This window comes from Sceloporus occidentalis, unplaced genomic scaffold (genome assembly GCF_023333645.1).
Source record: "Sceloporus occidentalis isolate IW3139 unplaced genomic scaffold, rSceOcc1.0.p SCAF_157, whole genome shotgun sequence".
Lineage (NCBI taxonomy): Eukaryota > Metazoa > Chordata > Lepidosauria > Squamata > Phrynosomatidae > Sceloporus > Sceloporus occidentalis.
In genome coordinates, this window is record NW_028317137.1 from 1,275,420 (window position 1) to 1,287,988 (window position 12,569).

At 42.9% G+C, this 12,569-nt stretch overlaps 1 protein-coding gene across 1 annotated transcript; it reads right to left on the reverse strand.

Annotated features, from left to right (window-relative positions):
- Window positions 1–8,078: 8,078 nt before the first annotated feature.
- On the reverse strand, window positions 8,079–11,080 carry LOC149280362 (E3 ubiquitin-protein ligase PPP1R11-like). Its single transcript, XM_089500618.1, has 3 exons — window positions 11,003–11,080; window positions 9,716–9,824; window positions 8,079–8,257 (listed from the first exon to the last, which is right to left on the reverse strand). Exons 1-3 carry the CDS (start codon window positions 11,078–11,080, stop codon window positions 8,079–8,081), a joined length of 366 nt encoding a protein of 121 aa, XP_089356744.1.
- Between the last annotated feature and the right edge of the window lie 1,489 nt (window positions 11,081–12,569).

A 12,569-nucleotide genomic window follows, 5' to 3' on the forward strand; every position in this document is an offset into this window, starting at 1 on the left:
AATGAATATAATTAATGCCAGACTATATGGCCCACTGGGTTTTCTGTAGCCTCTGGGACTGTGTCTCTTAATAACAGCAACGTTATAAAAACCTCTCCTCGGGTATGGGTAAAGAAGGATGAGGCATGTCCCGGTACCAGGTAGGGGTAGCTAATGTATACTGTATACTGATACGGGTGGTAAGCCTGAAACACGACTCACATTATGGGGAAATGGCGACATTAAACTAAATGCAATTTACTACATTGATCTGTGCAACCCTTGAAATAAAACTGCGCTGGAAGAAGACGCTTAAGGTAATCTAGGGTCGTGTGAAAAGGTCCTTCAGAGGCATTTGGAAGATATGATGACGTGATGATTCATAATACAGAGTCACAAAATACAGAGGTTTAACCTAAGATTCTGCGTACCCCAGGACATCTTCAAGAAAATACTTAGTTACCATTTTATTATTTGTATATCATGTTCTAAAATATGCATCACATACATAATATACATCAACCGGTGTTTTTAGTTCTTGAACTAATGTAACATGTAAAAGACGTATCCGGATCCTACATGGAAGGGAGTAATCAGACTTCTGTGACCTATTTCATTATTAAAGGCATTTCGGAGGTCCCTGGGCTACAGATTCCGATCTTCATCCTTGTTCTGCTCATTCTCCTCTTGACCCTTGGTGGTAACTTGACTATTGTCCTGCTTGTCTGCTTGGAACGTCAGCTGCACACTCCAATGTACTTCTTCCTATGTAACTTGGCTGTCCTGAACATGTGTTCCTCCACAGTCACCTCACATAAGATCCTTGTCATCTTTGTATCTGGGGATAACACAGTTCCTTTTCTTAACTGCATTCTACAGTTCTATGTCTTCTCCAGCTTAGCATGCAATGAGTTGCTTATTCTGACGGCAATGGGTTTTGACCGCTACGTAGCTATCTGTAAACCGTTACATTACCAACTGGTCATGAATCCAAGAGCCTGTGTGCTGCTGGCAAGTGCCTGCTGGACATTGGGGTTCTTAGAAGTCGTTCCTTACGTCGCCTTATTATCTACGTTTTCTTGCTATACATCGAACGTAGTCAACCACTTTTTTTGTGATCTCAAGCCTCTGATGAACCTCTCCTGCAGCGATACGTCTGTTTTGGAGATGCTGAGTCTCATTGAAGGGTTGTTGCTTTTAAGTCTAACCCCTTTTCTCCTTACCTTTATCTCTTATGTCTTCATTATTGTCGCCATCATGAAGATCCAATCTAAAGATGGCAGGCGTAAGGCATTCTACACGTGTTCCTCCCATCTGACAGTGGTCATTCTTCTGTACGTAACCCTCGTCTGTCAGTATCTGAGACCAACTTCAGGTAAAGCTCTGGACTCCAATAAACTTTTCTCTCTCTTTAACACGACTGCTGTCCCCATGCTAAACCCGCTCATCTACAGCTTGAAAAATAAAGATGTGACATCGGCACTAAGACGAAGATTCCACTTCTGTAAGGTTGGGGTGTAATTGTCAAAAACGTTACGACTAGACGATTGCCTTCGTGTTTCACGTGGACAAAAGTATTTTACATTAGCGTTTGTGTGATGCGATTCTGTGATTGGAGCCCCCCCACACCCGGCAGACAACGCACAGGTAATTATCACAAATATTGGATTGGCTTATTCATTATCATGCTTTTTATTAAGTGTATTAAAGATGGGTCCCTATTAAATATTTTTGCTTATACTGTGATACACACCCATTGGTACAGCGCTATGGAATATGGTGGCGCTATAAAAAAACAATAAATAATAATAGTAATACATGCATTGTACAAAATTCAGAACTTGACAATCGTTCTATATTTTTCTTCTTTTTCCCCTTCCCTGTCACTGCTTGTTATAAAAAAAAAAAAAAAGCTTTGCCTCCCAGTGGAAGTGGTAGAGGTTAAGACAGTCAGTGAAGTCAAACGTTTATGGGATAGGCATATTGCTTTTGAAGTTCAAGATCAAGGAATGATTAAGGTTTGAGTCCTTAAAGACAGAAAATAGACAAACTAGTTGGACTGGATGGTTCTTATCTGTCGTTGAATTCTGTATTTCTATGTGTAAACTGGGCTGGGATCTATTATCAGGAATTCATGTAATAACACTAAATTATTCATCAGCATGGGGACGCAGGATATTTTCTTTTTTAATTCTTTTTCTTTATTAAGAAAGGAGTCACAATAAATATGGATACAAAATAGGTTTGGGTACATTAGAAAGAGATACAATTATAAATGACATGTACACAGCTATAAGGCACAAGATGTATAAAACCTGCACATGGAGGAAAGTATATAAAACACATTACTGTAAACTCAATAAACAATAAAAAGCATTAAATTGGCATCTAGTTTCTTTGTCAGACAGGGGAAATTCCCATCCAGTGTCTCAAATACGTCCAGGGTGTCATCAAGATGTCATCACATGTACACACCTGGATACGCTCCAGGTTTCACCCGGAGACACAAGGACAAGCGCCAATTCTCTGGGTCGGCACCCGAATCCTCTGGGTCGCGAGAGCAGGGTCCTAACATACCCCACTTCACGCCCCCACTGATGTCAGAGGGTAGTCCTGGCCCATAAGGGTAGGCTCCAGGTTGTCATGGAAAGTGTAATAGGTGGTCTTCATGCAGCAAACTGCAGATCAAACACAGTGTAATCTTATTCATATTTTATTACACTTATCTACTACAATCAACTTGAAGAAAGAAATGAGTAGGTGAAACTGCTCCTTGACACGAGGCTCATTTGGTGACTTGTACACAGGTTGACTAAACATCATCATCAGCCACTTCAGCCTCCTCAGCCACCAAAGCATCCTCAGCCCCTTACGAAAAAATTACTGCAGTTTTTTGGACATGAAAAAACTGCAATACTGCACTTTTACTGCAGTATTACTGCACATTTACTGCAGTATTACTGCATTTGTACTTCACTGTACTGCAGTTGTACTGCAGTTATTTTTGTACGGAAGTACAAATGCAATAAAGCTACAGTACATTGAAGTACAACTGTAGGTTTGCCGTATAAAAAAAAAAGTGCAGTAAATGTGCAGTAATACTGCAGTACAGTGAAGTACAAATGCAGTAAAACTGCAGTCTCAGCGTCCTCAGTCACCGCAGCCTCCTCAGCCTTCTCAGCGTTCTCAGTCGCTGCAGCATCCTCAGCCGCCGCAGCATCCTCAGCCGCCGCAGCCTCCTCAGCCGCCGCAGCCTCCTCAGCGTCCTCGGTCACCACAGCATCCTCAGCCTTCTCAGCGTCCTCAGTCACCACAGCCTCCTCAGCCACATGGATGTTGTCCTGATCGTTCTGCCTCAGCACCTGATCTTTTGTGATCTTTTGTTCCTCATTCTGAGCCATGATGTTCCTTATTGCCATAATCTGCTCCTGGAGATCTGCCACTTAGCTAGTCAGAGCTGCTATTGTGTTCCTGAAATAATTAACAGTCGCCTGTAGACATACATGGAAAATCTTTTCACTCCACGGTGTCTTTTATATATAAAAAACGTTTTCACCCACAACATCTTCCATACAAGGAAATATTTTAAAAGAATAAGGTTAAGATGAAGCCCCTTTTGAAGACGCTCTTTTTGCTGAAGATGGTGTCTAGCTTAACTAATAGAAGTCTGTACCAATGAACCATGAAACCCAACTCAGTACATGATCTTCCCGTGTCCGGTGACTGTGCATCCTGATGGCCGAGATTAATGAACATGGCTGTGCCATGAAGGATGTCTGTGGATGGCAGTGTGTAGTGATTACAATACCTCTTGTTACTTTCTAGTTCTGGCTTGGTAGGGCCTTTGTACATCCCATCCTCGCCACCGTTGTTATAGCCCTGTCTGCCTCAGATATGATGCCGGTAGTTTAATACAACCTTGCTTTATTGCTGAACATTTACTAAATAATCAGGTTTATTAATACTGACAGAAATATAGGAATTTACATCCTCAGCTGCATCACTGCTTAAAACTGACTAACTTAAAATGGCTGCCATGCTCTCTGACCTTTGAGGTATAACAGAGGCAGAGCCACGGGTTAAAGCGAGAGGGACAGCAAGAGGCGGCATCCTACGTTCCAAGTTGCCGCCATATAAACAAACAATGCTTTTCTACGATTTTCACAGGAAATGGTAGAGTAATAGATATGCTAAAGTCTATTTGCTCAACATATTAGAGAGGCCAAATAATGTGAGTGGAACAGCAGCTTTAATAGCTTACATAGTTAAATAGTGAACTTCATAAATGTTCCTCTGTAAGAGAGAGAGACCATTTTTGGGCCCCAAAGTTTGTCCCTTTTTCCTCCCCGATGCCTGTCCAGAAGCTGGTGTAGAGCATATAAGCATATCGAAGTGTTGTACAGCCCTAAAAGCCGCAATAATGTTACTACAAACGTTAATAAAGTAAATTGTGTAAAGAAAATGTATCTCTCATTAGGTCACAATCACTTCCGCTGTGTCTGTAGCCACAAAATGCCCTTTTTTTTCTATGTCACCAGAATCAGGAATCAGCACTCACTCCCCACAGGAACTCAGGTGCTTAGCTGTGCCGGGAAGGGCCAGCTCCCCAGTAAATCAAAATAGAAAAAGGCTCCAGGCACTCAAGGGTTCCATCAGACAGATTTATTGAAGGAAACAGACAACGTTTCGACCTCACAATGAGGTCTTTATCAAGTTGATATTTGATATGAAGGATGCAGTATTCATAGTTACCAACTGTCCCAGTAATGCAGCCAAATCAGGACATGCGATATGATTGGGGTAACCCATCCTTATGCTCCTCTTCAGTAGGGTGGTAGGTGGCCATGCGCGAGCTGCGATTGCGGTCTGTGTTTCTGTCTCCTGATTTCCTTACGAAATACTCGCCCTTAATTACCTGTTCCCTCATTCACCCCGTGAGCTCAATGGATCTGAAGCTCTGAAAAACAACCTGTCGAGCTCCATTTCTCAGGTTTAGCACCCCAGAGAAAGAAAAGGGGACTATTCACTACAGAGAGAGTTGTGTTTCAGCTCATTGACTTCACTATACATTATGAGGAGCCAACCAGGGTTTGGCTGGCCCCGTATAATGCATACTTGAATGAGTGATATTTAACTTATACATTTTACAGGGCCAGCTCTGTCCTACTAGCTGGAGAAACTTGCCACTGTTGGTTCTTCATAATGATTTGTGAATCAGGGTGTTGAAACCACAATTTTCTTGACAACACTTCCTTTAGTGAATAAGCAAGGGGTTAATGCAGGCATAAAATAATGTATTTTGGTAAATAGAGTTTTCTTTGCTATTGTTTCTTATGATTCATTTCTCTGGCGCTCTGCTATTTTGGCAACGTTCTGAGAATAATGTGTATGAGATCAAACAGATTTCTGCATCCCAAATCCCCGTCTTTATAAAGAAATCTCTATTCTCCCTTTTCTGACGATGGTCTGAGTGGGAGGAAAGCTCGTTAGAACTCACATTAACATGTTAATGCATTGCGCGGGCACGTGGGGAGCTCTCTAAGACATGGATGTCACCTTCTCCTGCTGCAGATAACTGAACTGTTTTACTGACTGGGAAAGGGTTGAGGAACATGGACTGAAACGATGTGTTTTTTAGTAACGAGGTGGAGAGTTTGAAGGACCTGATGATAAAACAATAAATGGCACAATGGAAGCAGCAATGATAGGATATCGTAGGATAGGAAACCTTTTCTATTCCAGCATGACCGTGCCCCCAGCGCACAAAGCAAGGTCCATTAAGACATGGTTGGAGGAGTTTGGGGTGGAAGAACTTGACCGGCCGCACAGAGCCCTGACCTCAACCTCATCCGACACCTTTGGGATGAACTGGAATGGAGATTGTGAGCCGGGCGTCTCCTCCAACATCAGTACCTGTCCTCACAAACGCTCTACTGGATGAACGGGCAAAAGTTCCCTCCAAAATCTGGTGGAAAGCTGTCCCAGAAGAGTGGAGCTGCTATAGTTACAAAGGGGGACCAACTCCAATATATTTCCATCTGAAAAAGAGACCTCTGAGCTCCCAAAAACTTACTTGGCCTTACCTCTCTTTCTAAGCCCACCAAATAAAAGGTATAAATTTGACAAAAAAAACAAGGGTTTTCTAGACACAGTAATCACACGGTCTTCCAAGGAGGAGGATGAAATGCTAGTTTATATGCCGCATGCCTTGGTATAGTGTGCAGCAGATCCTTTTCCTGGAGTGGTAGAACACTTTTTATTTGATTAAATTATTTGCCTGCTCTAGATAGAGGTGAAACGCCTGGTCTACTCAGAAAACCCAGGGATGGATCAGGACTGATGCACAGAAGAGGCTTCTTCATTCTAGTGTAGGGTCCACCAGGCTTTTGAGATTATACATGTAGACCATGGTGGAGCCCAAGCCCTGTGACCGACTCCTTCTTCATATGTTTCATTAATAGATATGGCAGATAAAAGTGGGAGCTTATAGGGGCGTTAATAAGGAAAATGGATATAAGGGTATTGGTCCAAGAGAAGATGGAGTCCTTAGTGGAAGGTGATACCTTCACATGAAACCTCTGAGATCCAAAAAGCTTATACGACTCTTCATCTTCTTCTAGATAAAGCCAAATACGAATCCATCACCTTCAGCTAAAGACACTTTGTATTTTGAAGGGTTAACCCCATTACGCTTCAGTTATTTATCGTATTAAATAGCGTCATTGTATTCCATAGCGTCGTACGATGGGTAGACAGGACACAGGTTTTCTAACATGCAACAAACATCAATCTAACTAGGGACCGTAAATATGTATGCATATCAAGCATTTCTACAGAAGAAGCTCATTGGGGCTGTTCAACCATAATACTTAATGAAATAGTTTAGCTTGTTTATTCCCACCTGCTCTTGTTTAATGAACAAACCTTAATCCCCCAGTCACTTCCCATCTTCATTTTGACCCTCTGAGTACAGGGACGGTATGTACTTATATCCTCACAAACCCATCTATTTTCACACATGAGGAAGATCTGCAGTGGTGGAAACAGCAGCTCTCGCAGTGTTATAGGAATTCAAAAAAATACCAAACAAAATCTTTTTAATTCCCAACAGGAAAAAAAAAACCACAATATACAGATTCTCTAAACAGCAAAAAAATAATATATTTGGATGGTCCTTTGCTCTTTGGACCCTCTGGAAGGGGCAGTTGATGCTCAATGTATTTTTCTGATAATGGAATCTGCTACATGTGATGTTCCTTAGGGAGCATCATAAGGTTTTTATCGAAGAATAGTTATTTTTATTTTGTTGGACAAAGTAAAATCTAAGGAGTGTGCAGAGTAACCGATTACTCAGTGGGCTAAAAGCAGCGTCTTAAGAACTGGCGTCATGGTTATATGGAGGATTAAGCACCAGTATTATATAGATCTGTGATATATAATATGCTTAATTATAGCATAGTGCTTCAGCAGGGCTATATTTTAATAAATATAGGACCAAAATAATTAAAACTACAAGTACAGCCTGGGGCAGAATGGATTTGAGGGAGATTTCACGGAAAAGGTACATGCTGTAGACTACAATACTTTCCACTGAGGATGGAGACAGAAAGTAATGATAGATAGGGCATGCATATACATTCAATGGGTCAATGCACCTCAGCACTTGAGAGTTGAAGACAGCCGAGAGAGGAACTGGACACCAGTTATTTATATAGTGTTTAACACGGCACAGCCAGACACAGCATATAAAACCAGGCTCATCCCATGCAGCTGTTGTGCTGTAGAAATGAGGCACAAATACGCCTTCAGAACACATTTTTTTGAGCTACCTCAGTAGGAGAGCCACAGAGGTGTCCAAATACATTGTACAAAGCTCTGGCATTTGCAGGGTTAACATGTTAAAACCAGCCATCAGCTGATTTGCACCATGCCTTACATCCTCAAGTCTTCTGACTGCCCTGGATGCCCCGGTGAAAGGAGACGATAACAGGACCACACTTTGCGGCTGTCACTCAAGATAATGAAGAGACGGGGCCCCCCCTCGTAACTATTCAGTATGCATTTAATAAACGATGCACTGGGTCCCCCTCGGGGCTGTCTCAGTGCTTCATGCTGCTCGAGCTATCGCGGCTTGGGGGAGCTGTCTGTTTAGGAGCAGATCCTCCCATCTTTTTGTGGCCCCGGATGCAGTGCGCGCTATCGCAGCCTTCATCGTCTTCATCTTCGCTCTCTGTTGAGCTCTCGCCAAATGGCCTCTGCTTCTCGTAGATACAACAGCCTGAGACAGAAGAGAAAAGCATATAAAATCACAAAACACAGGCAAGTAGGGGTCAGAAGAGGCCTATCGTGCCCTAGTATTACCAAGCCTGTGTATACAAAATGTATATTATGGTAACTCCTATCTACTCTGTCTAGCTGGACACCAACTTGCCCCACTTTCTTCTGTACAGAGAAGAGAATGATTTTGTCATCTCACTGGTTTTTTTTATTACGGGGCCACCCTGGTCCCCAATATTTCCAGGTAAGCGGACAGGGTGTACAAAAGTCTCAGTGCAACAAATCGGGTGCTTCCAACATATCGTGTGTACATACATAATCCAAAATATTCACCCAAGCCAAGAAACTGGGACTCTAGTGCTAACACAACCAAGGTCAATGCAAAGACATGTGTATGGCAGTGCATCATCAAATAGCCCACTGCCAACTCTAAAGTTAACCCCGAATTAGACCTGTAGAGGTGCTTTTGGGTCCCAGTATCAAGACTGTGCCTGAACAATCGTGTAACTCTTCTATTTTGTCGTTTGAGACCTTTGGAGCTGAACGTGATTGATACTGAAAAGGGCTGTGCTTTATGGGCTGTGCTCACTGTAATGATTCAATTCCTCTTTTACGAGCTGCATTGTCTTAACGCAAGAATATTACATTTCCAACTGTGCCTTGTTTGTTCAACAGCGAACATTACATTCAGACGCAAATATGAAATGCTCTGCTTTTAGTGTATTTATAGCTGCCCCCAAGGACGAGAGGAAATAATAGAGGAATCATCTCTTCATCGTAACTGCCTGAAATGGAAATGTAATTTTCCTAATTGCACGGCCCCTTAAAAGAAATATTGAAAGCTGGATTTTTAGGATTATTAAAAAATACAAAATAAGATTTGGTTTCATTTTTTATCATTTCCAGAAAGTGTCTGCAAGAAAACCTCAACGTGAAGCAAAAGCCACTTCTTCCTTGATGTAGCCAGATGTGTTCTGCATCATAAACCCTGCTGTCAGTAAGGTGGATTTGAAGCATGAAGGTGTTGGCCACCTAGGAATAACAAAGGGACTAGCCGAGCTCCTAGAACAGGGGTGTCCAACCTGCGGCCCTCCAGATGCTGAAGGACTACCATAATGCAGTTTCAGCTAAGGGGCTGGCTGAGGAGTATGGGAGATGTAGTCCTGCAGCAGCTGGAGGGCCGCAGGTTGGACGCCCCTGTCCCGGAAGAAGCCTTTGAGAACCACCTGCCATAAGTTAGCCCTTTGGGGTTGACGGTTCCCGTGTAGCCTCCAGTGGTTGCTGACCTCCTATCCAACCATTATAGGAGCTGGGATTAAAATGCAGCTAATGCGTCACAGATCAGCTACCCCTGATCTATACATTCCCTGTACAACCATCGCACGGCGATACGGAATATGATGGCGCTATATAAAACAATAATTTATAATAATACAATGGCGGAATGATTATCACTCACACTTGGATGAGCGTCGTCCCAGATGCTCATTGTCCACAGTGTCACACGTCCACTCCACCTTCTTATCCGGCTTTCTTTTCCTCAGCTTCAAAGTCAGAGACCGGTGCTCCTGCAGCGAGGTAATCAGTTTGGGGTTAGTTACACATTAATTAGACTCTTGGCATGCAGAACACATTGTCACCTACATGTTTTATTACCCTGTTAATGACAAAGGGATCTGCAAATCTCACATTCTCCTGTAGGGATGAAGATTTATTGCTGCCATTATCACCATGATAATAAAATGTGTTCAGCTTGTGACGCATAACCAGGGAGCAGCAGATAAACATTTTGAGTCGTTTTAATGTATTTTACCACATTATTTACATGTCTCTTGGACTACAAATAAAATAGCTGCAAGCAGTGACAAGATTACCATTTCTTTGGTTACGGTAATAAAGTATAGATCAGGACTACATTACAATTAACACCAATCTACATGCAACGGATTCCTGTCCTCTCTATAGTAGAGTCTCTGGTTGACCTCGGAGGTCTCTTCGGAGGTTTCTTTTTCCAGATGAAAGAAGAAGAGACCTCTGAGGTCCAGAAAGCTTGCGTCACTTTACATCACTTTCTATTTCGGCTCAATAAAAAGGTAATGGCTTCAAACAGAGTCAGTTTTCTCTTGGGCTAATGTAGCTATATTGATCGCTACCTACTCTAGAAATTCAGACAATGGGTTAAGTGGTCAAAATCCCCCACGGTCTAATTCCTGGAGCTGACCCATAGCAAACGTTTACGGAGGCCTATGAATCCGCCGACCAGGCTCTGCCAAACGCATAAATCATAGACGTCCTGTAGATTGTCAGCTTGCGAGCCGAGCCCACTTTACCTAATGCATCAGCTCATCTTAGTCCGTCGGTTCTAGTTTTGGCAGATCCTTTCAATGTAGGGACTGTAAGCGCTACGGAAATTGCTGGCACCATATCAATAAAAGATCTCGGCAGGTTATGTCCCGAGCTGACCTCCTATAGGTAATCACATGCATAGTTATATATAGAGATTATTTATATAGCAGCAACTGATTCCAGGGCGCTGTACAACGATGCGCTACATAAAAAGTCATAATATGGCAAAGGGTGTGCGGATTGCTAGATTTTATTTCTATCACCTAGTTATAAGATAGACCTCTCCACTGGGTGTGGAGGCAGTGATAGACTACGCTACAAGAAACATCACAAGACCCACACTATACAAGCCCATTGCAAGGGTGAGAGTGGGTGATGTCATTCCCCTGACGTCACTCACCGGTTGGGTCTCACTCTCTGTGGTCACGGTGCTGGATGTTCCCCCTCCCCCTGTTGCCTGCGCCGTAGATTCAGCCATTCTGTCGTCAATCCGCGAGATACGACGGTACACCGGTGAAGGGTTTCCAAGAGTGAATCACAGAGCAGACTCTGTTACGGGACGCTCTGTCCTCTTACTTCCGCTCCTCTCGATGGTAGGCTGTCACCACAGTACTCTGCTTCAATAAAACGTTGAAAACGCACTCATATCTCCTATTGGTCACTGCAATTAAAGACGTTACATGCAGACTGAAGCAAATATTTTGCGGCTTCCGCCCAAAGCTAAAATGTCATCTGTGACGCTAAATCATGAAGAAGCATCGAAAATAAAAGTGCGTTTCAAGGACAGCCAATTAAATTATAGCTTCCGCTATGTGCGTTTCACATATGACCAATCAATCGCTGCCTGGCTTTGATTTGGGCAGTCCTGCCACAGTGCACTTCTTTCTCTCGCGATGCACAAAGAGCCAATCAAATCGCTTCATGCGTTCCGAATGAATAGCGCTAATTGGCCCAATCCGCTTTCCGCCCACCCCATCTGAAGGCGGAAGCAAAATTATGTGTTACCATGGTGGCAGCGTCCACACTCTGGCATCCGGCGGAAGTTAAAGCGGAACTAGCGAGGGAGGGGAAGAAAAAAAAAGAAGAGGAACAGGCAAGAAGCTGGGAGAAGGAGATAATGCACGTGACCCCAGGGACTGGTATGTGGTATGACGTCAGGAGGGTTTCATTACATCACACGTCTATAACTCACCTGCACTGCTTTTTTTTTTCTTTCTTATTTATTGGGTTTTCTGACGCCATCAATCCTGTGACTGCCCTGAAAATACTCATTTAAACACCCGCGTGATTCTGCTCCTAATCCTTCAATTCTTAGGCAATGAAAAGGTAACCCCGTCCTCCACGCCGCCCCGGAAGCCGCGGGATTCACCTGCCGATGTCTGTGGCTGGTTTCGGGGCTCTGTAATGTGTTTAGTATCATAGAAATATAGAATCCGTTCGGCCCCCGTCTAGTCGCCCTGTTATAAAGACTCAAACCTTAATCAGGCGTTTGTTTCGTCTTAGATTCAGGAGCCATATGTCTATCCCATGCATGTTTAAATCCCCTCACTGTATTAGCCTCTACCACTTCTGCTGGGAGGCTGTTCCACTTATCCACTACCCTCTCAATAAAGTAAAACTTCCTTGCATTCCATCGACGCCTCCAATTCTCTAGTTCTAGATTATCGTCTCCTCTTTTCTCCCTTTAGTCATTCCAGATAATTTTTATCTTCTAAACGGTTCACCATTTTCTTACGGAACCAGAAGAGTCCGTATTGGCCGAGGATCCAAGTATGATTTTTGTTTCATTGATTTTATGAGATAAAACATTTGAGATGATTTTTTATTATTATTTTTATCAAACATAATGAATTATTGTTAGAAAACATTAGCGATTAGTAACTATCCGGCTTTTTGTGCCGTGATGCCTGTCCTGACCTTTTTATAAAAAGCACTAAAAACGTCATCACGGATTATGTGGATTGCAT

Excerpts from the sequence above, each read along its gene's own strand:
- LOC149280362 (XM_089500618.1), bottom strand. The coding sequence starts at position 11,080 with ATGGCTGAATCTACGGCGCAGGCAACAGGGGGAGGGGGAACATCCAGC. Across the intron at positions 9,825-11,002 it reads CAGAGAGTGAGACCCAACCG|GAGCACCGGTCTCTGACTTT; the intron begins GTGAGTGACGTC and ends ACCTCGCTGCAG. Across the intron at positions 8,258-9,715 it reads GGGACGACGCTCATCCAAGT|GCTGTTGTATCTACGAGAAG; the intron begins GTGAGTGATAAT and ends CTTCTGTCTCAG.